The sequence below is a fragment of the Sorex fumeus genome, unplaced genomic scaffold (assembly GCF_029834395.1).
Source record: "Sorex fumeus unplaced genomic scaffold, SorFum_2.1 ptg000193l, whole genome shotgun sequence".
Taxonomy (NCBI): Eukaryota; Metazoa; Chordata; class Mammalia; order Eulipotyphla; family Soricidae; genus Sorex; species Sorex fumeus.
In genome coordinates, this window is record NW_026606250.1 from 1782729 (window position 1) to 1804452 (window position 21724).

Sequence of the window (21724 nt, forward strand, 5' to 3'; positions counted from 1 at the left end):
GACCAGGGGGAGGTCCACGAGGCAGCGGAAGCCCTGCATCCTGGACTGCGCGCGGTCCCAACCTGGGACTACCTGGCGGGCATGAGCTGGCCCTCTGCTCCCCAAGTCAGTCTGGAGCTCACAGGGGCGGGCCTGTCCCCGCCGCTGTCCAGGTGGCCAGCAGCCCCAGCCCTGCAGAGGGAGGGAAACTCCGCCTTCCAGCGCTCTGGGACCCCGTGTCCACCGTGGCCGCCGAGAGCCCGCCTGTCCCAGCGCCAGACGAGGCAGCTGTGCTTCCCTCGGAGTGAGGAGCAGCCGGCTCAGCCCCACTCCGCAGGTTTCTGGGCCTTGGGAAGGAGCGTGGCTGGCGCGTGCTCCTGCACGGCCTGAGTGCTGACTCACGGTGTGGGGCGCAGCCCTTGGAGTGCCCCAGCCTGAGCCTGGCTGCTCTCCATGGGGGCCCTGTGCCCCTGCTCAGCTCACATGCTCCCCTTCCTCGGGGGCAGCCCACAGACAGTTTGAGGTGGAGTGGGAGCAGCTACGTCAGAGGTGGACCCCTGGGCTGCGGCCGGGCCCTGAGGGGCCTGAGGAGCTTCCAGAGCACGCCAAGCCCAACCCTGAGGACACAGACGCCAGCAGGACCGGCTGTGTCTCAGAAGCCACGTCCCAGGCTCGCTCCAGGGCTGCTACCTTCCTTGGTGTCCGACAGGGCCAAGAGTCAAGGTCCCCCTCGCAGACCTGTGGGCAGTGGCGCCTGTGTGTGGGCAGAGGTGCAGGCCGGTGCCTGGGTGTGGCCCTGATTTGTGCCTATACCAGTGCCCCTGCCCCTGCCCCCTCTCCCTGGGAGTGGGGCGAGGAGATGAGTGTGGGACAGTACTGAGCTGTCCGGGCCACGGGGAGCCGGCAGGCCGGACACTGCCTCCCTGCAGGGGGCCCAGGCACCGCCCAGGAGGTCCCCAGAGTCCCATGGCTCATGGCTGCCCAGGGTGTGCAGACCCCCACGGTCCATGGCACCCCAGCGTGAAGCAAGGGCCAGCCCTGGGCCTGTCCGGCAGCTCTACAGGCCCAAGGTGGGCCTTGTGCCAGCTTTTTGTTTGTGTCTAACATTGCCATCGTCACTAGGTCTGATTGTGGTGACCAGAACAGAAGCTTGAGGGGCCGGCAGGAAGATGGTGCGAAGGGCTGGAGCCTGTCCTCAGGCCTGTGTGTCCCTCGAGCCCAGAGCACTGACCGGCGTGACCATCAGCGAGTTACTGGGGACCCCAGTCCAGGCGGCTTCGGGACACAGGATTCTGCCCTTCAGCCAGTCATGGGTCACACCACGTGGGTCACACGTCACGTGGGCCACAGTCACATGGGTCACACCATCACTTGGATCTCAGTCACATTGGTCACGCTATCACATTGTGGGTCACACCACGTGAATCGCACCATATCATGGGTCACACCATCACGTGGGTCACACCACGTGGGTCACGCCAGCACATCGTGGGTCACGCCATCACTTGGTGTCATGCGCCCAAGATGGTGTACACCAACCAGGGCAGGTTCCACAGGGAGCGCCCAACCACCAGGACACAGCTCCCTGCCCATGCCCTACAGACCACTGCTCCCTTGCAGAAGTCCACTGTGCCACCATGTCCCCACAGGACCCTGTACAGGGCACAGAGGACTATGGGTGGACCATGCCCTGTACCCATCCCCCCTTTCCTGCTGTGGGACTGCCCTGGGCAGTGCGTGAGGTGATGCTGCCTGACCCCCAGTGCGGGCTGCCACGGTCACTCCCCACACCCGGGGGAGGCCAGGGACACTGAAGAATCCCCAAGGGCAGGGCCAGGGGGGTGGCAGAGGACCCCCAACGTCTGGGTCTGGGAAGCCGTGTCCAGTCCCAAAGCTGGCTGCCACTCAGCCACCTGCTGCTCCTGCCTGGGGTTCCATGGGGACATTCTGCCTGGACCCAGGATGCAGAGTGCAGAGGTGGGGATGTGGGCTCCATATTCTAGGCCGTCAAAGGTGCCTTCGAAACTGTCACACGGCCACTGGCTCCAGGCACCAGGGTTGCCCCTTGGAGAAGCTTGTGTCTCCACCCTGGCCATAGATGATAAGCACTGATTTCTGGGGGGCCGGCCCTGGACCACTGCAGTGACATCTGTGCAGTGCCACTGACTGGCTTTCCTCCAGAAGCCAGAGGAACAGGTGGCAGCCCAGTAGGCCATCCTCTGCCCAACTCTGGACCATGCCCTCTGGTGTGTGTGTGTGTGTCCCCATGTGCTGTATGTGCCCTCTGGTGTGTGTGCCGCTGGGGTGTGTCTCGTCTAGGGTACGTCGTGACCCCTGTGTGCATGCCTCCCGGTGTCTGTGTCCCCGTGTGCTCTCTGCTGGGTCTGCAGCCCCGGGGGCGGCGCCTGTACACTCAGCCGCACCTCTCTGCCAGGGCGCAAGGAACTGGCTCCAGGCAAGCCCTGGCCACGGGGCCTTGAACAGGCAGAAGGAGCCGAGTCTGCTCCACCACTGCTAGGTTTATTGAGGGTGCCACCACATCTATGAACAGGGCCGCCGAGGGGGACCCAGCCAGTACTGGGAAGGAGGGACCGTGGCAGCGCCCACGGCTCCTCAGAGAGCCTGTGATGAGCCACAAGGACTAGACAGTTCTGCGTGCGGAAAGCGGGAAGCTGGGGATGCGGGGTGGGAGTGGAAAGAGGGACAGAATTGCATCTAGACAAAGTCGAACAAAACAGAACACCCGAACGTGTTGTGTGTCTTCTCGGGATCCAGGTGCCGAGAGCCCTTAGCCCGACATCTCCTCCCGCTGTTCCTTGTTCCTGCGCACCTCCGCTGCGTGCAGCTCCTGGGAGAGAAGGCAGAGATGGGCAGAGGGTCCTGCCTGGCTGCCCGTGCCCACTCCCAGGGTTCCTGAGATCCTTTCACTCAGAAGGACGGGCCTCAGCTGGGGCCGATGTCACCCATGAGGACATCTTAGTGGCCAGGACTGCGTGTCCTCTGAAATGTTCAACGACAGCTTTGGTTCCTTTGGTTGACTTTTTAAGCTTTTGGGTCGCACCCCCTGATGCTCAATTCCTGGGGGACCATATGGGATGCTGGGAATCGAACCCGGGTTGGCCGCGTGCAAGGCAAAAGGCAGACGCCCTACTCGCGGTGCTATCTCCAGCCTGGCGCGCTGCCCCGTCTCGATGCGCCTGTTACACCCCGGCCCAACCCCTGCCCTTCTAGGCAGGCCCGCCCCCAGGCCCGCCCCGTCCGCCTCCAGCCCCGGTTTGACTCGCCGGCCCCGCCCCCTCCCGGCTCGCCCCGCCCCTCCCGGCTCGCCCCGCCCCCTCCGCCTCCAGCCCCGGTTTGACTCGCCGGCCCCGCCCCCTCCCGGCTCGCCCCGCCCCCTCCCGGCTCGCCCCGCCCCCTCCGCCTCCAGCCCCGGTTTGACTCGCCGGCCCCGCCCCCTCCCGGCTCGCCCCGCCCCCTCCGCCTCCAGCCCCGGTTTGACTCGCCCGGCCCCGCCCCGTCTCGGCTCGCCCCGCCCCCTCCGCCTCCAGCCCCGGTTTGACTCGCCGGCCCCGCCCCCTCCCGGCTCGCCCTGCCCCTCCCGGCTCGCCCCGCCTCCGGCCCAGTTCGCCCCGCCCGCCCGCGCACCTTCTCGCGCAGCCGCTCGCGCAGCGCCGCCAGGTGCGCCTCGCGGATCTCCTTGCTGAGCTCCATCTTGTAGTTGAGCTTCTCCTCGGCCAGGCGGCTGAAGTTGTTGTTGTCCTCCAGCGCCTTGTGCAGCACCTCGCGCTCGTGCTCGCGCCGCTCCGCCAGCTGCTTCAGCACCTGGGCCTCCTGCGTCTGCGGGGCGCGCGGTGAGCGCCTGGGCCCCCGCCCGGACCTGCTCCCGGGGTCCCCGGGCGGCCGGCCTCGGACCCCGCCCGTGCGCAGGACTCGGGAGCACCTTCCCAGGACAGCCTTTTGTGCAGAGCTGGAGTGGGCCCTGTGCGGGCTCCCGCCTCGCCCCTCCCCGCTCCTGGCTCGCCGCTGTCCCCGCGGGCCCTCCCGTTCTCCTGTGTGGGCGTCAGGGACAGGAGAGGGGGAGGGCGAGGCAGCGAGGGCCCAGCGCCCCAGGGAGCCTCACCTTCCGCCGCTCCTCGGCCGCATCCAGCCGCTTCTGCAGCTCCTCCAGGGAGGGGTCCTTCCTCTTGGGGGGCGAGGAGAGCACAGGGCTCTCCGGGGACAGGTCAGAAGGGGACTTGAGGATGACCTCGAAGCTCTGGCCAGAGGCCCTCTTGTCCAGCTGCTTCACCTCCATGTCTGCAGGGAATACAGCAGAGCGGGCTGAGGGGTCGCCGCCCCCCCACCCGCGGAGCCTGCGGAGGACAGTGGGCCACTCACCCCCGTACTGGTAGCTGGTCCGGGGGTGCGGCTGCGAGTACAGGCAGGAGCAGATGAGTGACAGCACGGACAGCTCCTTCATCTTCTCCTTGTAGGCTGCAGGCGGGAGGGCCGTGAGCCGCACGCGTGGCCAGCCCACCCTCCCCGCCACCTGGTGTCCCCTGCCCCGGGTTTCTGCATCTGAAAGCCCCCTCACACGTGGTCCCTGCCTCCTGGTCTCCTCCTGGTCTCTGCGACACTCTCCTCACCCCTGGCCATGGCTTTGTGGCTGTTTGTCGCGGTGTGCCCGGCCCCCCGTGCCCTCCGAACCCACCACAGTCTCCCTCCATCTCGGCCCTTTGTGCAGGTGGGTGAGTGTCCAGCACAGACGTGAGGCCCCAGCGGGCAGCTTTCCTTGGGCTCAGATCCCTGCCCCCGTAGCTCCATGCCCCCGGCCTTGCCCACAGCCAGCGTCTCTGCTGCTCCTGCGTTCTGGAGTGGCTGATGGCCGAGGCAGGGGCCCGTGGGGAATGTGGAGTGTTTCCCTCCATGTGGCGGGCATGTGGCACGCAAATGTGGAGCGAAACCCTCAGGTGGGTGTCGTCGTTGGGTGCTGCAGACTGTCCAACCCCACCGCCACCCAGCAACACCGGGCTCGGCGGGGGGCAACCCAGACCCCTGATCTGTGTCTCTCCTGTGCGCAGACCCACCACTCCTCTCCCCCACAGCAGCCCGGGAAAACCATGCAGGTGAGTACAGCGTGGACCTGGAGCTGGGAGGAGCGCCTGCCGCTCCCCGGGCTCTGTCCTCACCGGCAGGACCCACGGGTGCAGGGCCGGCCTCAGGACTTACTCCTGACTCTGCACTCGGGGATCACTGGGGGGCTCGGGACCTGACGGGGTGCCAGGGATCGAACTCAGGCTGGTCGCATGCAAAGCCAGCCCCTCCCCTGCCGCAGCTGCACAGCCTCCCGTTCGCTGCCAAGGGAGCCTAAGGAATGTGGCTGCCCGTCCCCAGAGCCAGCCCTCAGCTCAGACCGGACCTGGGGGCACAGGGGACCCTGTGTCCTGGAGAGGCCAGAGGGAGGGGAGGGGTGTGGGCCCACTCTCAGCCCACAGCCCTGCACCAGTCTCTGCAGGGCAGCAGCCGGGGCTTAGGAACCGGGCTGGTGCGGGCAGGCACGGTGTTGACTGGGGAGGGGGTTGGGCGTGGGCACTGGAGACGGCAGTCGGGACTCAGGCCTCAGAGCTCTGCCCAGGGGACAAGTATCCACTGGGAGGGGAGTGGCAGTGGCCACCAGCTGCACCTGGGAACCTGCAGTTCGTGCCCCTGGAGACCCCCAGCTGCAGGTGAACTGGGGGAGGAGTGTTGCCATCTGGGGGGAGCACTTGAAAGTGGGCACTGAAAGGAGCCCTGGAGCTCTGGGGAGGAGAGCCTGGGAGGGGGCCAAGGACCCAGGGCGTGAGCCTGGCTGCAGGCAGGCGCAGTGGTCAGAGCTGGAGAGGCCTCCAGCCGTCTGTGGGCACTGGAGGGGCCGCTCTGCACTTTGCATGCGGGACTTGGTGTTGGATCGCCAGTACCACTTGGCCCTGGAACCAGAAGGGCCCTGAGCATCGCAGGATGTGTTTTAATCCCGCCAAAGGGCTCTGTCTGCAGGGGGCGGGGTGCATCCTGCCAGTTGCCCCTGGGAGTGGCCTTTGCTCCTCCCAGCAGAGACCGGAGGGTCGGCCACTGCCTGTGAAATGAGCAGGGACACTGGGGCACTCGTGGGCACCAGTGGAAGGTGCCAGATAAGCAGCAGGTCAGCAGCAGTGGGAGGTTGCTGACCCCGGCCAGCTTGATGCAGGACAGTGCCACACGCCGGCTGCTGACCGTGCAGCTCCAAGGGCAGGGGGCACGCATGCTGGGGCACCTCAGCCGTGGTGGCCGCGGGGTCCCATCAGACACAGCTCACTCCCCGACTGGCCGTGCAGGGGACACCGGGAAACGGCAGCAACACCAGGCCCCCTGGGCCGGCCCTTCCGGCTGACCCTCTCAAAGGGGCGGTGCTGGCATGCTCGAGCCCACCAGAGGTGGAGACAGGCGTGGTGGGCAGCGGGAAGCAGAGTGCCTGCTGGGCTCAGGGGACGGACACACTCCTGAGCCCACACAGGGCAAGGCCGGGCCCCCCACCCAGCAGCCCAGGTGTCCGAGGGGGCTTCCAGGAGCAGGCGGAGGGCCAGGGGGCCAGCCCCGCCCTGCTACGCTGCTCAGGCTGTGAAGAGCTGAAGGTGACACCAGCTCTGGGGACGGCCGCGGAGCAGGGCCCTGCTCTGGGGCTGGTCAGGTGCGCCTCCGGGCCGGCAGAGGACAGGAGGGGGCGGGCGGGTCACTGAGTGTGGCCATCCCTGCTGGGTGTGGGGGAATCAGGCGGGAAGACCCTGAACCGCCTCTGGGCGGTGACCCGCGGCCCCACCCCCATGCAGCCCCCGAGCCTCGAGGGTCCAGACGGGACCCCTCCCCCATCGCGGCCACGCCCGCTACTCCAGGGGCTGGGGTGGGGGCGATTCAGCTCTCTGAGACGCCTGGTCCCCCCTCCCGGCCGGGGGCTCGCTCAGACCTGGGTGCCCCAAGCTCACGCGCTCCCCTTCCAAGACGCTGGCCAGGGGCCAGGGGTCTCGCACCCGCTCCGTGGCCGTGGTCGGCACCGCCCCGCCGCCCCTGCAGTCCGGCCATCCCCGCCGGCCCCCGCCGGCCCCCGCCGCCCCCCACCCGCCCCCTCTGACCCCCGGCGGCCCCCGCCGGTCCCTGTCGACCCCCGCCCGCCCCCTCTGACCCCCGCCGGCCCCCTCTGACCCCCACCGCCCCCCGCCGGCCTCCGCCGACCCCCACCATCCCCCGCCACCCCCCACGGACCCCCGCCGCGGCCGCCCCCCCACCCGCGCTGCGATGCCCGCGGACCGAGAGCGGGGCCGCCTGGGCCTACCGGACATGGCGCTGGCCATGGTGCTGGCTGGGCTGGGCGGGCCGAGAGCGCGCGGCTGCGGCTGCAGTGGGGAATGCGGCAGAGCTGGGAGGAGAGCGAGGCAGGGAGGCTGCGCAGGCGGAGGGCGGGGAGGAGGGCGAGGGAGGAGGGCGAGGCTGGGGGAGGGGAGGAGGGACGGGGAGGAGGGCGAGGAGGGAGAGGCTGGGGGAGGGGAGGCCTAGGGCAGCTGCCCCTCAGGGACCGGGCATGCTGCTGTGCTCTGAGGCCTGCCTTCGCCTGGGTTTTGTGCCAGCTTTGGGGGACGGTGGTGACAGCTCCGTCCCTGGGGAAGCCACGATGGTCCCCGGCAGCAGGGGTGGGGGTGTTTCGGGGCTACAGCTCCTGGTGGGCTCAGGGGGCCATGTGGGGTGCTGAGGATGGAACCAGGCCAGCCGCGGGGGAGGCAAGGGCCCTCCCTGCTGTGCTGTCTCTGGCCCCCTGGGGTGGGGAGGGTCTGCAGCACCCTGTCACCACAGGGCACCCAGAGCAGTGAGAAGGGGAGAGGGCAGGAGACCAGGTCAGGACGCGGGACTGGGCGGGAATGTGCTGCCCGGCCCCATGGCCATGCGCCCGGGCTGAGGGTCAGCTCCTATGCCCACTGCCAGCCGGGGCTGACGGTTTAATCCTTACGAAAAACGGTAGGAAGGAAAATGAGAACTGAGCTGCCATGTGATACAGAAATTCTAGTTCTGAGGACCCACCCCAGGAGACAACGACATTCTCTAGAGGTATAAGCACTTGCTGCAGCATTTAAGATGTGCAGTCAACTTAAGCGTCCAACGGCAGATGGCTGGACAATAAAAGCTACACACACACACACACATACACACACACAATGGCATATTATGTGGCTCCTAGAATGACGATTGTGAAACTCGCTACAACTTGGTTGGAACGGAAGAATATCATGTTAAGTGAAGTGAGTCAGAAGGACAAACACAGGATTGTTTCACTTATCTGTGGTATACAAAATAGTAGGATGACGGAAAACAAGGGGTTAAAGGGGGAGGCTTAGATGGGGGGGGCCTCGGCAAGCACACTGGTGGTAGGGAGGGGTGATGTCTGCATAGATCCAAATCACAGAGGCAACCGCATGCAAGCAGAAGACCCAAACTACAACGACGAAACTTGAAAATGTGGCTGTCCAGGAGGCAGACTGGGGCTGGGGGAACCTGGGGACAGAGTGCTAGGATTGGCGTGGGAGTCTTCTATGTCTGAAATGTAGCCACCAATGGCTTTGTAAATTACAGTGCCCTTAATAAGAGAAAGAAACAAGGGCAAAACTTAAAAGCTTCACATAATGGACACTCCTCTCCGCCCCCCCAAGAAAAAAAGCCATGAGAGATTGCTGTTCCTTCCTGGGTTGGGGTCACTGCCCGCGGTGGCCGGAGGGTCTCCTGGTGCCCTGGGGGCTGAATCCCCATCCCTGTGGCTGGTCAACAGAGACAGATGAACAAAGGAACGGGGCCCGCAGGCTGGTTGGTATCAGTGGCCATTTCTTTGAGTCTCGAGAAACCATGAAGGGTTGGGGGCAGCAATAACACATAGGTGTGGTAGAACGTTATCATAACCCATGAGCCGATGTGAAGTCCTTCCTGCAGTGAAGTTCTCCTAGGGGATTTATTCAAGGACAAAATCTCATCTAGGTGCTCAGCACTCTAAGATTCCTGCTGGGAGATCCACCCCCGGGTAGAATCCCATCTAAGGGGGTCTTGCTTCCTCCTTTCCTTAGCCCGTATCCACTTAAACCATCAACTTAAACTTACTGATATTTCCAGTCATTTGTACAGACACGGTTAAGAGAAATACTAAGCTTAAAGGGTGGCTCTTCCTGGGGACATCTCACTAGATAACCCAGACTACAGTCCTCCGGCCAGGTCAGTCTTTCCCAACCCCAGCAGAGTCCTTATTCGGTCACTTCTTCATGGTTCATGACAGAGCTTGTTCCCTGACGGTGCTCTTACCTTACTTACTATACTTCTTATGGCGCTTAGCCTGGCCCTTTCGGTGCCAGGGTAGCATATGGCCTGCCCTGGGTCCATCCTTATCCCTCCTTTTGGGGTTTTAAAAGCGGAAGGTAACTGCAGCTTAAGTCAAGTCAATATGACAGATGCCCAGGAGTAAGTATTATTTGGAGTTAACTCCTAAGTTACAAAAGCATACATGAACTATCTTCCTGTGTCTATACAAAAAAGGTCATGGCTCTAAAATAAACTATGCAAAGGACATAAAGGAAAGAGAAAAGCAGTGTTTCACTTATATATAAAAAACCCAGAGCCCTCAGAAGACTTTGACTTTCCAAGTCATAGGGTCTGATTTGGGGATATTTAGGGTTAAAAATTGGGGGGGGGGGAGAGCACAAAGGAGAGGTTAAAGCCAAACACAGAGGATTGGGAGTGCCTGATGGAATTGGGTGTGCCTCAGGAGCACTGTGCTGGGAGTAACTCAATAAACCTAAGCTCCCTGCAAGGGGGGATGGGGAAAGACAAGCCAATGTCAAGCCTAAATGCTTAGACCTGTAATCCAACAGTGAAACCTGTGAGGCCGCCACAGTGGACACCACAGCAGCCCCCTCCTGGAGTCTCCCTTCAGCTGATGACAACTTGAGAGATCAAGGCAAGGAAAGTTGAGCGTGAGGAAAGGGACAATGAGACGGCGCCTCTCTAGCACGGGGACAAGCCAGGTTCCATCTCCAGGAGTGGACATGGGCCCTAGGCACTGGCAGTGACCCCTGAGCACGGACGGGGGTGGTCCCCAAACCACAACAAAGCGAGGCAAGCTCTCTGGCTAACGGGCCATGTGGGAGGACCTCCAAACTGTTCCCTGCCCGCAGCCAGCAAGGCAGGGTCCCCCGTCCTGCTGCGGGAGGAAGTTACTCCCGAGGAGACTGCTCACAAGGGGACACTGGACACCCCAAGGCCTCCAGGCGCGCAGGCGCAGGTGACCAGCAAGCAGCCCAGCCCCGCTGCAGACCGACACCCAGACCCCGAGAGCGTGCTGCGCCGGGGTGGGCTTCCACGCGCCCCGAGGAACCCGCCTCCCGGGCCGCGACCCCTCCTCCGCTCCAGCACCGGCGGCGGACACCGGCCCGAGTCCCGCATTTCAGGGGTATCAGCGGGCTCCGCGCCGCCCACGTGGGCGGGCGGGGCCGGAAGTGCGGGGCCGGAAACGGGGCAGGTCCGTTTCCGCCGGAAGTGCGGCTCCTGCCCGCCAAATCCGAACGGGCGGCTCGGCGGGTCGGGCTGGGCCGGGGCGCCGGGTCCGGGGGCGCCCCGCAGAGGCCGCGCGACGCGACACCCAGGTACCGGGGCTCCCACCCGCGCTTGGGGCTCGCGCGGGCGGAGCCCCGACTACAACTCCCGGCAGGCCTTGCGCCTCGCCGCGGGCCTGGCGCCGGCCGCCTCGCCGCTCTGCATCCTGGGACCTGTAGTTCCTCGGCCGGCGCGGTTTCGGGTGGTCGTGGCGGGGAGGTCGCGCCGCCGGGGGTCCCGCGCTGGTGCCCCGCCGGGGACCGCCGCCGAGGCAGCGGCCCGGCCTCCTGAGCGCCGCCCCGCCTGTGCCCCCGCGCTGCCCGCCGGGCGCCGCGACCACCCGCCGCTATGGCCCGGGTCACGCTGCGCGGGGTGGCCGTGGACTTCCCCTTCCAGCCGTACCCGTGCCAGGAGGAGTACATGCGCCGGGTGCTGCAGTGCCTGCAGGAGGTAGGGCCCGCGGGGCTGGCCGCTCCCGGCGCGCGGTCCGGCGGCCCGGGCGGACGGGGCAGTGCCGACCCGCCCTCCCGCGCCCCTGTCCCCCCAGCAGGTGAACGGCATCCTGGAGAGCCCCACGGGCACCGGCAAGACCCTGAGCCTGCTGTGCGCCACGCTGGCCTGGCGCGAGCACCTGCGCGATGCCCTGTCCGCCCGCGAGATCGCCCAGAGGATGGGCGGCGACGCTGACCTGTCCGGGGCCCCGGCGCCCTGGGGGGCCGCGGCCACAGGCGATGGCCCGGGTACAGCACCCCCCACCCCCAACCCCAACCCCCCCGCCCGCCGCGCCGCTGCTGCACCCATCCTCCGCCCGGGCAGAATCCTGGGCCTGGGCAGGGCTCGTGGGCTGTGGGCACCCCCGCCTCGTGCCCAGGGGCCTCTGACTGTCCCCTTGCACCAGCTTGCTATGCGGACATCCCGAAGGTCATCTACGCCTCCAGGACACACTCACAGCTCAGCCAGGTCATCGGGGAGCTGCGCAGCACCCGCTACCGGTGTGTCCACAGTCCTGGGTCTGTGCGGAGCTGCCCCGGTGCGGGGGGCGGTCGGGCCCCAGCCCACTGCAGCACAGAGGACCTTCCCAAGCCCAGGGCACTCCCTCCAGAGCCCACATCACGCCCCGCGTCCTTCCGCACAGGCCTCGGGTGTGTGTGCTGGGCTCGCGGGAACAGCTGTGTGTCCATCCTGACGTGCGAAAGCAGGAGAGCACCCACGTGCAGGTGGGCTCCCCCGCCTGGGCAAGGGCAGCACACCAGGGGCGGGCAGACCTGGGGGGGAGGGGGCGGGCATGCACCCTCTTGCCCCTGGCTGGCCACAGGGGTCCCTGTCCTTGCTCTCTGCTCTCAGATCCACTTGTGCCGCAAGAAGGTGACCACGCGGTCCTGTCATTTCTACAACAACGTGGAGGGTGAGGCCATGGTCGTCTGGTTCCTGCTTGGGACGGCCGTGGGCAGGTGTCCGGCTGGCCTGGAGGCAGCTCCTCCTGGGGCTGCCTCAGGGGTTCCCTTCCGGCCCCGGCAACCTCCCTGGTTTTCCTGAGCGGGGGTCATCCAGGCTGCTGAGCTGGGCTCTGCTCCCCTTGCCAGCCAGATGCGACATTTTGGGGAGTCACTGGGGGTCTCTGCTGGGAAACAGTCCTGGGGGGATGCCCTGCTGCCCCCATTGGACATGTGGGTCCAGGTCCCGGCCACACTGCCCCAGGACAGGCCAAGGTTGGGGGTCCCAGGTGGCCTGGTTGGGCCTGGTCCCACGGAAGCCAGAGACCTTTGGAACCCAGGTGGCCAGCACCAACCCGGGGAGGGGGCTGGTAACTGCCCTCCGTGGGGGGACTGTGGCCCTCAAAGGCTTATGTCTGCCCTGACTGTCCCTAGAGAAGAGCTTGGAAAAGGATCTGGCCACCCCCATCTTGGACATCGAGGACCTGGTCAGGGCAGGGAACAAGCATAAGTGAGTGCAGGAGGACTGACCTCAGGCCTGTGTGCCTGTCCTGGGCTCTGTGCTCTGGGACTGGGTGGGTACCCAGCCTCCCCCGGCCCCGCTGCTGTCCCTCGCGCCCGGCTCCCCATGACACGCCGAGGACGAGGCCACCGGCCAGGCTTTCTGTGACTGCTTGGTGGGGGTGGGGGAAGTCACGGAGAGCTTGGATGTTGTTGGGGGCCAGGGCTCCCCACAGGCCTCCCTCTGGGCCCTGTGACCGTCCTCTGTCAGTGGAGCTGTGTCCTCACGGCCCAGCCTACCAGAGCCCGTGTCCCTGCAGGCCTGGGTGCGAGGTCGGCTCTGCAGTGCTCATGGCCATCCTGCCTCCCGACCCAGGCTGTGCCCCTACTACCTGGCCCGGAACCTGCGGCAGCAGGCGGACATCATCTTTATGCCGTACAACTACCTGCTGGACCCCAAGGTGAGGCAGGACAGGAAGGGAGTGGTCAGGCAGGGTCCAGAGGGGCCATGTCCTGAGCGCCACAGTGGTTCTCAGACTGGGCCACATGGCCGACACGACCAGCTGCCACCAGCCCCTCTCGCTCTAGAGTCGCCGGGCGCACGGCATCGACCTGAAGGGTACCGTCATCATCTTTGACGAGGCTCATAACGTGGTGAGTGCCGGGTGCCAGGCCCTCCGCTGTGTCCAGTGCGCCTGTTGTGTGCTTCCGCCCACCTGTTGTGGCCGTCCCGGCCCTGCCCCCCCACGGCCCCTTCCTGTACACTGCGGGGCCTGGACAGGGCACTGGATGCCACCACCCCCCAGCGCTGCTCTTGGCAGGGGTCAGTCTCCCGGCTGGACTCACAGGGACGGACGCCTGAGAGGTTGACGGCTCAGCTCGTCCCGAGCCTTAGCAGGCTGGACAGGACAGGCGGGCCCTGGTGGCCAGGTGGGCTTCCGTGGCCTGTGCCCTGTTCCTGCTCGCTCTGACGCTGGTGTCGGCTCCCAGGAGCGGATGTGTGAGGAGTCGGCATCCTTTGACCTCACCCCCCACGACATTGCCTCCGGGCTGGAAACCATCAGCCACGTGCTGGAGGAGCAGGCCCGGGCCGCCCAGCAGGGGGAGATGGGCCCGGCCTTCAGTGTGGACGCCCCCGGTGCAGGTGAGCAGTGGGTGGGGGAGCCAGGCAAACTCTGGTGAGAGCCGGGTGGGCCCCTGACTCAGCTGAGCGGGCACTGTTTAGGGTGGGCCTTTGGGGGGCCTTTGCTGCCTGCTTCCTGGCCCCCCAGCCCATCAGTCAGTGAGAGGGCAGCTCTCGGCCGGCGACTGTTTCTTTGGCCCAGGTCCTCTGCATCCTGTGTGCAGTGGAGACTGGGCTGTCGGGGCTGGCGCACCCTGTGAGTGTCAGGGAGAAGGGGTCCCCGCGGGCTGACTGGGCGATGGCTGTGTCCACAGTCAGTGCTGCGGCCTCGTGGCCATGTGGCATGTTCTCTGGACGCCCTCGTGATCCCCTCCTTTGCTCTCCCTGCCGGTGTTCCCTGGTGGCTCTGTGCCCTTGACCTGCATGGAGGTGGACTTGGCCCGCCCAGGCTCCAGGTTCCGAGCGGGGGTCGGCCAGTCTGCCGTGAACCTGCTGTTTGTCCGGGTCTCTGCAGGACGGGGTCTACCTCTGGGGGTGGGTCCCTGTCCTGCGTCTGGGTTGGCAGCCTCTTGTCTTGTGCAGGGCTGAGCCTGGAGCTGGAGGACGTGGCCAAGCTGAAGAGTAAGTGTGGCCGCTGGGGGTCTCCGGCAACGAGCCGGGGTGGCCCTGACCCCCCTCGCTCCCCGCAGTGGTCCTGCTCCGCCTGGAGGCCGCCATCGACGCTGTCCAGCTGCCGGGAGATGGAGGGGGCGTCACCAAGCCTGGGAGGTGAGACGCCGGCACCCGCCACCCGTGGGCCCTGACCTCGCGCAGCCCCCCGCAGCCCCCACTCTGGAGGTGCCCTGCCACTCCCCACGCGTGTGGCCCCTAGTGGCCTGGGAGTCTGTCGAGCAGAGGACCGGGCTGGGCCGTTCGTGCCGGCGCGACGGCCCTCCCCTGCGGCTCTCTTCTCCCAGCTATATCTTCCAGCTCTTTGCTGAAGCCCAGATAACGGCTCAGACCAAGGCCTGCATCCTGGACTCCCTGGAGCAGATCGTCCAGCACCTGGCCGGCCGTGAGTCCCAGCATGCTGCTCCCACACCCCCGTGCCCCCTGGCTACGTCCTGCACGTGTTGCCGTGCCCCTTGTGGGGATGAGCTGTGGGCGGCTGTGGGCAGGGCCTGCCTGGAGCTGTCACCTGGCGGGTAGCGGGTGGCAGGAGCCTTTGCTGGCGTGTGGCTCCCGGGGCCCGGGGAGGTCAGTGCTCACTGCTCCCACAGGAGCAGGCCCGTTCACGCACACGGCAGGGCTGCAGAAGCTGGTGGACATCATCCAGGTAGGACTGGGGGCGGGCACTGCCCCCGGGCATGGGGCTGTCCACCACACGTCCTGTCAGCCCCTGGTGCCCAGGGGGCAAGGAGTTAGCAGCCATTCCCAACCAAACTGAACCCTTCTCTGGACAGCATCCAGGCCACTGGGCATCAAGAGCGAAGTTCTGGGGAAGCACTTGCCCCCAGCCTGCGGCCCAAGGGCCTGCCCTGGCCTTCCCTGGCCCTGCCCACTGCCCCTCGCACCCTTTCCTGGCCAGTCTGGGATGTCCACGACACCAGGAGGCCCAGGGAGGACGTGGACACCAGGTGCTGGTGTGGCTGGGGAGCCCCACAGGGCGCCCGCGTGGGGCCAGGCCAGCCCAGCTGCCCCCATCAGCTGGGCCTGGGGTCAGGGGCAGCCTCTGTCCCTTCTTGCTCATTGCCATCAGCCGGAGGCTTGCTGCCTGGGGCTGGGCCATCCTGGCATTAGCGGGCAGGTGGCCATGGTGTCCTCCCCCCTTCCTCACGTGGCTGACCCTGGGGTCCCCACCCTGCCAGGTCCCAGGACAGTGTGCCCCATGGGGTGGGGTGACAGCAGCTGTGGATCCTGCTGCCTTGGCCCCTGCACGCCACCACGATGGCCCGTCACTGCCCACACCAGGGCCACATGTCCTGCTGAGTGCTGCCCACCCTTTACAGATGGTCTTCACCTCAGACGTAGCACAGGATGGACCTGGCTCCAGGGGGGACTTAGGAGTCTCTCAGTTCTACAAGGTACAGGCACTGCCCAGGGCTTCTGGGGTCTCTGCTGGGCACTGCCCAGGGCTCCTGGGGGGTGGCTCTGCTCATGCTGTGGGTGCCCGCAGGTACACATCCACCCAGACACGAGCCAGCGGAGGACAGCTCAGCGGTCAGATGCCTGGAGCAGCCCCGTGGCCAGGAAGTCAGGTGGGGGCAGTGCCCAGGCCCAGGTGCCCCTCCCACCCGGCTGCGCGCTGGACAGGCCCACCAGTGCCCAGCTGGCTTAGCAGGGAGCTCCTGGCTGGCCCCGCAGCTGCCCTGGGGCCCCCGGGACTGGACAGGGGTCACGGCGTCAGCCCTGGCTCCTGTCCCTGCTGCTCTTGAGCTGGTCGGGCTGGGGCCCAGGGCTGTGCACTCCGGCTGGTGTCCGAGGGCCCAAGCTGTCTGGTGTGCGGTCACTCTAGCCTGATCCCTGCGGCGGGTCCTGTCTCCTGCCGTTATGCCCAGCCCCGGCATCTTCGCCGGCCTCTTCCTGAGGGTCACCAGGGGCTGCGGAGTCAGGCCGAGCCTGGGGCCCCTGGTGGGGATCACTGGCGTCCCCCTGTGGCTCCACCCATGGGGCTGGTGGCCAGGAACTGCCCCCACGCCAGGGAGGGGAGGCTGGCCGTGGGGGCTAGCTGGCACCCTCGCCCCCGCGTGCACCCCAGCCCCCCACGTGTGCTCAAGTCCGCCCCAGCTCATGTGCAGCTCTGCGTCCACCCAGGACCGTGGACCCTGGCCCACACGAACCCTGCTTTGTCCCCAGGGAAGGTGCTGAGTTACTGGTGCTTCAGCCCTGGGCACAGCTTGCGGGAACTGGTCGTGCGGGGTGCCCGCAGCATCATCCTCACCAGCGGCACCCTGGCCCCCGTGGCCTCCTTCGCCCAGGAGATGCAGATGTGAGGTCACTTCCTGTCCCCAGCCTCCGGCGCAGGGGCTGGGCTGTGGCCTCACCACCTCCCTCCCACCTGCAGCCCCTTCCCCGTGTGCCTGGAGAACCCTCACGTCATTGGCCAGCACCAGGTCTGGGTGGGCATCGTCCCCAAGGGCCCAGACGGGACCCAGCTGAGCTCGGCGTTTGACAAGCGGTAGGGGCGGGGCAGGAGGAACCCTGGGGGCCAGTGGGGGGGGAGAGGCCCGGGTGGGGCTGCCCAGCTCACGGCCTGTGCTTCCAGGTTCTCGGAGGAGTGCCTGTCCTCCCTGGGCATGGCGCTAGGTGAGACCCGCCTCCTGCCCCTCCCGGCGCCCACTGCCCTCCCCAGGGCCCTGACGCGCTCCGCCCGCAGGCAACATCGCTCGCGTGGTCCCCCACGGGCTCCTGGTCTTCTTCCCTTCCTACCCGGTCCTGGAGAAGAGCCTGGACTTCTGGCAGGTGTGTCCCGCCCTGGCCCCGGGATGCCCCAGGGTCCAGCTTGCCCGCCCCGTGTGAGACCCCTTGCGCCCTGCCCGTCCTGCAGGCCCGCGGCTTGGCCAAGAAGCTGGAGACCCTGAAGCCCGTGTTTGTGGAGCCTAGGGGCAAAGGCAACTTCTCCCAGGTTGGTGCCCCCACGTCCCCGTGGCCCCGGGCATGACCCTCTGCTGCCCCCCCCTGAGGCTCGGCTGTGCCTTCTCCCTGGCAGGTGATGGACAGCTACTACGCGCAAGTCGCTGCCCCTGGCTCCAGCGGGGCCGCCTTCCTGGCCGTGTGCCGGGGGAAGGTGAGGCCGCGCGGGGTCGCAGGTGGGACCTGGGGGGCGTGGGGTGGGGTGAGGCTCCAACGCTGCCCCTGCCTCCCAGGCCAGCGAGGGGCTGGACTTCGCCGACAGTAACGGCCGGGGTGTGGTCATCACTGGGCTCCCTTACCCACCGCGCAAGGACCCCCGGGTGGTCCTCAAGATGCAGTTCCTGGATGAGATGAGGGGACAGAGTGGGGCCGGCCAGGTGAGGGGCTGCCCTGGTGGCGTGGCTGCTCGTGGGGGGGCCTTGGGGCGGACTGGGCGTGGCCTCCTATGGGCGGGGCTCCTGACCCGGCTGTGGGGTGGGCGGGGCCTCCGACGCTGGTTGTGGAGCGGCCGACCCCCCTGGCCACCGCGCAGTTCCTTTCCGGGCACGAGTGGTACCGGCTGCAGGCGTCCCGGGCCGTGAACCAGGCCATCGGGCGGGTGATCCGCCACCGCCACGACTACGGGGCCGTGTTCCTCTGCGACCACAGGTGAGCTGCTCCCGGGCGGGGCGGGCCGGGCGGGGTGGGGGCTGCTGGCGTGCGGCTGACCCTGCCGCCCACCAGGTTCGCCCACCCCGACGCCAGAGCCCAGCTGCCCTCCTGGGTGCGCCCCCACGTCAGGGTGTACACGAACTTCGGCCACGTGGTCCGCGACGTGGCTCAGTTCTTCCGTGTCGCTCAGAAAACGGTGAGTGCAGGGCGGGGGGCCCTGGGGAGGGCGGGCCAGGGGCCCCGGGAAGCCCACCCAGCCGTGTCACCGTGCAGATGCCTGTGCCCGTGCCCCGGACTGTGACCCCGGGCCTCGCTGCCGGAGAGGGTGTCGTGCCTCCTGCGCCAGCCAGCCCTCTGCCCACAAGGAAGGCCCGGAGCCTGGACCTGCACGTGCCCAGCCTGCAGCGTGGAGATGCTGGTACCGGGCAGGGGGCGCGGTGGGGCTTCGTGGCTAGCGAGCGGGGCCACGGTGGGGGGGCGCGGGGGCCCTCCTGCGGTGCCGTCAGGACGCTGTCCTGCAGGGTCCCCGAGTTCCAGGGACGGGGTGGGCGGCCTGTGTGTGGAGTACGTGCAGGAGACGGGCCGAGGTCCGAAGAGGCCCGGGGGGCTGCTGGCCGCCCTGGAGCAGAGCGAGCAGCAGGCTGGGGAGGAGACGCCCCGCGGAGAGGAGGAGGTGGGGCTGGGGGCCGGGGCCGGGGCCGGGCGGGTGGAGCACCCCCCTCACCTGCACCCTGCCCCGGCCTTTGCCCAGAGCCTGGTGTCCCAGGGACCCCGCGCCCTGCCCGGCGCAGGGACCCCAACTCCCCTCCCTCCGCAGCGTGAGAAGAGACCAGCGGATCCCGCGGCCAGGCGGAGAGGCGGGAAGAAGAGGATCAGGCTGGTCAGCCGCCCGGTAGGGTCGGGGCGCCTGGGGGCGGGCAGACACCCCCGCCCCCAGCAGGCCTGCGCCGCTTCCCAGCACCTGACGCTGGGGCACTTGGGCCCCCGCGCCCCCCGCTGGGCAGCCTGGGCCCCGCGCTTCTCCCCTGCCCGGCAGCCGCCGGCCGCGGGCTGAGCCGACGGCCCCCAGCTCCCCGGGCACGGGCCAGGGCCGGCCCCCGGGCCGCCGCGTGCCCCGCTGCCCGGCCACTGACGGGCCGGCGGTCCGGCAGGAGGGCCCGGCGGACACGGCGCAGACGGAGAAGGCCCGGCAGTTCATGGTGGCCGTGAAGCAGGCGCTGAGCCCGGCCGCCTTCCAGGGCTTCACGCGCGCCCTGCGGGACTACAAGGCGGCCGACGACTTCCAGGCCCTGGGCGCCCGCCTCCGCCCCCTCTTCGGCGAGGACCCCCGCAAGCACGGCCTGTTGCAAGGTGCAGCGCGCGGGCGGGCGGGCGGGCGGGGGTCGGGGCGGCGGGAGCAGAGACCCCACGCCGGGCCTCCCACAGGCTTCCGCCAGTTCGTGCGCCCCCACCACAAGCAGCGCCTGGAGGAGCTGTGCCTGCAGCTGACCGGCCGGGGCTGCCTGCCCGGGCGCGGCGCCAGCGGTGAGCACGGCCCGACTCCCCCTTCCTGGGCGCTGCGGGGGTGGGGGGCCAGGGCGGGGCCCAGCCGGCGTCCTGAGCCCCCTGGTCCTTCAGGAAAGGCGGCGCCGCAGCCCACGCTGACGGCGTCCCAGGGCACGGCCGGGCAGCTGGACCTCGGAGAGCACCTGAACCGGGGTGGGCCGCACCTGGCCCCCGGGGCCACTGCAGGTGAGCAGGACCCCCGGGCTGGGGCGCGTGGTGGTGGACGTCGGGCAAGCAGGACCCCCTCGGGAGGGTCCCGCCGGCTGCTCGCTCCCCACAGAAGCCCCCCGGCCGGGGCCTTCGAGGGAGACCGCCGAGGGCCAGTACCTGGAGCGGGCGCGCACGGCCCTGGGGCCCGGGGGCTGTGACCAGCTGCAGGCCGCCCTGGCCGCCTACCGGCGGGACGGCGACCTGGGGACGGCGCTGGCCGTGGTGGCCGCCCTCACCACAGAGAGGCCCGAGGACTTCCCGCTGCTGCAGGGTGAGTGGGGGTCGGCCCTGGGGGCCCCGCCCCCCGGCTCCCCCGCTGCAGGGTGAGTGGGAGCTGAGCGCGGCCCCCACCCCCATCCCCGCAGGCTTCGGCGCCTTCCTGCAGCCGCAGCACCGGCTGCAGTTCCTGCAGACCTGCTCCGACCTGACGGGCCTGCCCGCCGGCCCCGGCCCCGAAGACCCGGGGAGCCCCGCCCGCGCCCCCGAGACCCCCAGGCCTGGCGGGTGACTGCTCCCTCGCCGGCGCCCCCACCGCTCCTCTGTCCCCAGGGAGCTGGACGTTCTCTTCCGGGGCCCCCGCTGCGCGGTGCCGCCCCTGCTGCAGACCCCCGGCGAGGCGGTCTGGCCCCAGCCCTGTTAGCCGGGACCCCTGGGCCTGCCCTCAGGCGGCCCCGCCAGCAAATAAAGCTCATGAGCAAAGTCCCAACCGCTCCTGGGAGTCGGCCTGGTGTGGGTGCCGGGCGGCCGCTCAGGCGCGAAGTGCAGCCAGGCCCCGAGCTTGGGGTGGGCTGGGAGCGCTGGCTGGTCACTGGCCCGGAGCCTCTGTCCCTGGTGCTGACGCGGCTTCCGCCAACCCGTCGAGGGACCGGATGGGCCCGACCCCGCAGCACCAGTCTCGGCACCCGACTGCTCAGCCCACGGCGCTGTCGCCAGCCGCGGGCAGGAGGGGCAGGGTTGGCAGATGGACCCCCCCAGAGCTCATTGAGGGGGAGGGGCACAGCACAGCCTGACCCCTGCGAGCTCCCTCCCCAGCACTGGTCCCGCCCCCTCCCTCTTCATCCCCCCCATTCTCCTGAGGCGGCTGGCTGAGAAGAGGCTCCATAGTTTATTTTTAGTCCCGGACCTCCGGCTGCGGCGTCTGGTCGGAGTGTGCCCTCCCCGCTCTGGGTCAGAGGGGCTGGGGTGGGGCTGGGAGTCCCTGGGGACAGGCCAGGGCAGTCCAGCTTCCTGGGGAACCAGCACCTGGGGAGGCCCCGGAGAGGGGCAGTGCCAGCCCCGACTGGCCTCCAGCACTGGCCCCGCAGGGCAGCAGAGGCCCACAGCCAGACCCTTCACTCCTGCTGGCGCGGGGCTCCCTCAGGGAACACCGCAGAGCATGCCCCCGCCTGGTCCTGAGCCCTGGCAGGTGCCCTGGGGTGGAGTGACTCGGGTGAGGGGGCCCTTGGGCTGGGCCGGCCCAGCCGCCCAACCCCTGCACGGAAGCCCCAGGCCTCACACGTTTCCAGACACAGGGAAGTTTGTCACAGAATCCAAAGCCTTTGGGACACGGGGAGAGGACCGGCTGGAGGGCAGCAGAGCCATGCAGGCCTATGTGATGTCCGTCTGCCGCGGTGGCCGGCGCAGGTTTCGCACCACACACTTCACCATCCACTCGATGCCCTCGCGCACGCCTTGGCTGCGGGGAGAAGGGGTGTGAGCACAGGCCTGCAGGACCCGGCCCTTAGGGGTCAGGCACTCACCCGGTGAGGGCCGAGCAGGCCTGGGTCAGGCAGTCGCGCCGGCCGATCTTGGACGTGCAGTCGCTGAAGGCTGTCTTGAGATCAGGGATGGAGAGGCAGGTCTGCAGGCGGGCAGGCGGGGCGGGGGTCAGGAGCTCCCTGGGCCCAGGCGGTCAGTCTGACGGGCACCCCCAGTGGGCAGAAGGTGCACTGCAGCCCACCCAGGCCCTGTGGGCTCACCTCCATGTCCTGCTTGTTGGCCAGCACCAGGATAGGCACACCGTCCAGAGCCTCACTCGTAACCATCTTCTCTGAGGAGGGCGGAAAGTTGGCCCATGCCC

General features: G+C 68.1%; 3 protein-coding genes across 4 annotated transcripts in view; 1 reads left to right on the forward strand and 2 right to left on the reverse strand.

The window, feature by feature from the left end:
• Positions 1-2480: 2480 nt before the first annotated feature.
• STMN3 (stathmin 3) lies at positions 2481-7429 on the reverse strand. Of its 2 annotated transcripts, XM_056108121.1 has the most exons (5): positions 7301-7429; positions 4357-4452; positions 4100-4275; positions 3625-3816; positions 2481-2827 (listed from the first exon to the last, which is right to left on the reverse strand). In XM_056108121.1, exons 1-5 carry the CDS (start codon positions 7317-7319, stop codon positions 2768-2770), a joined length of 543 nt encoding a protein of 180 aa, XP_055964096.1. In that variant the 5' UTR covers positions 7320-7429; the 3' UTR covers positions 2481-2767. The 2 variants fall into 2 exon arrangements, with proteins under 2 accessions (XP_055964096.1, XP_055964095.1); XM_056108120.1 differs by having other exon boundaries at positions 4100-4452.
• Positions 7430-10873: 3444 nt separating this feature from the next.
• RTEL1 (regulator of telomere elongation helicase 1) lies at positions 10874-20305 on the forward strand. The gene is made up of 33 exons (XM_056108135.1): positions 10874-11040; positions 11138-11330; positions 11489-11582; positions 11726-11807; positions 11935-11995; positions 12459-12534; positions 12901-12985; positions 13113-13178; positions 13515-13668; positions 14230-14268; positions 14337-14415; positions 14604-14701; positions 14907-14962; positions 15636-15710; positions 15803-15884; positions 16483-16615; positions 16691-16804; positions 16892-16932; positions 17003-17088; positions 17174-17251; positions 17336-17413; positions 17493-17636; positions 17792-17907; positions 17983-18106; positions 18184-18328; positions 18432-18583; positions 18728-18802; positions 19062-19260; positions 19336-19434; positions 19528-19641; positions 19736-19936; positions 20031-20169; positions 20215-20305. Exons 1-33 carry the CDS (start codon positions 10939-10941, stop codon positions 20303-20305), a joined length of 3471 nt encoding a protein of 1156 aa, XP_055964110.1. The 5' UTR covers positions 10874-10938.
• A 500-nt stretch (positions 20306-20805) lies between these two features.
• Positions 20806-21724, reverse strand: part of ARFRP1 (ADP ribosylation factor related protein 1) — a 65129-nt gene continuing 64210 nt past the window's right edge. Inside the window, exons 6-8 of the mRNA XM_056108065.1 lie at positions 21624-21694; positions 21405-21505; positions 20806-21340 (exon numbers count right to left, since the gene is read on the reverse strand). Coding sequence (XP_055964040.1) covers positions 21253-21340; positions 21405-21505; positions 21624-21694 — 260 coding nt within the window. The 3' untranslated portion in view covers positions 20806-21252. The remainder of the gene's footprint in view (positions 21341-21404; positions 21506-21623; positions 21695-21724) is intronic.

Excerpts from the sequence above, each read along its gene's own strand:
- STMN3 (XM_056108120.1), bottom strand. Across the intron at positions 3,817-4,099 it reads CGGCCGAGGAGCGGCGGAAG|ACGCAGGAGGCCCAGGTGCT; the intron begins GTGAGGCTCCCT and ends CGCGCCCCGCAG. Across the intron at positions 2,828-3,624 it reads GCGAGCGGCTGCGCGAGAAG|GAGCTGCACGCAGCGGAGGT; the intron begins GTGCGCGGGCGG and ends CTTCTCTCCCAG.
- RTEL1 (XM_056108135.1), top strand. The coding sequence starts at position 10,939 with ATGGCCCGGGTCACGCTGCGCGGGGTGGCCGTGGACTTCCCCTTCCAG. Across the intron at positions 19,261-19,335 it reads CAAGCACGGCCTGTTGCAAG|GCTTCCGCCAGTTCGTGCGC; the intron begins GTGCAGCGCGCG and ends GGCCTCCCACAG. Across the intron at positions 19,937-20,030 it reads GGACTTCCCGCTGCTGCAGG|GCTTCGGCGCCTTCCTGCAG; the intron begins GTGAGTGGGGGT and ends CCATCCCCGCAG.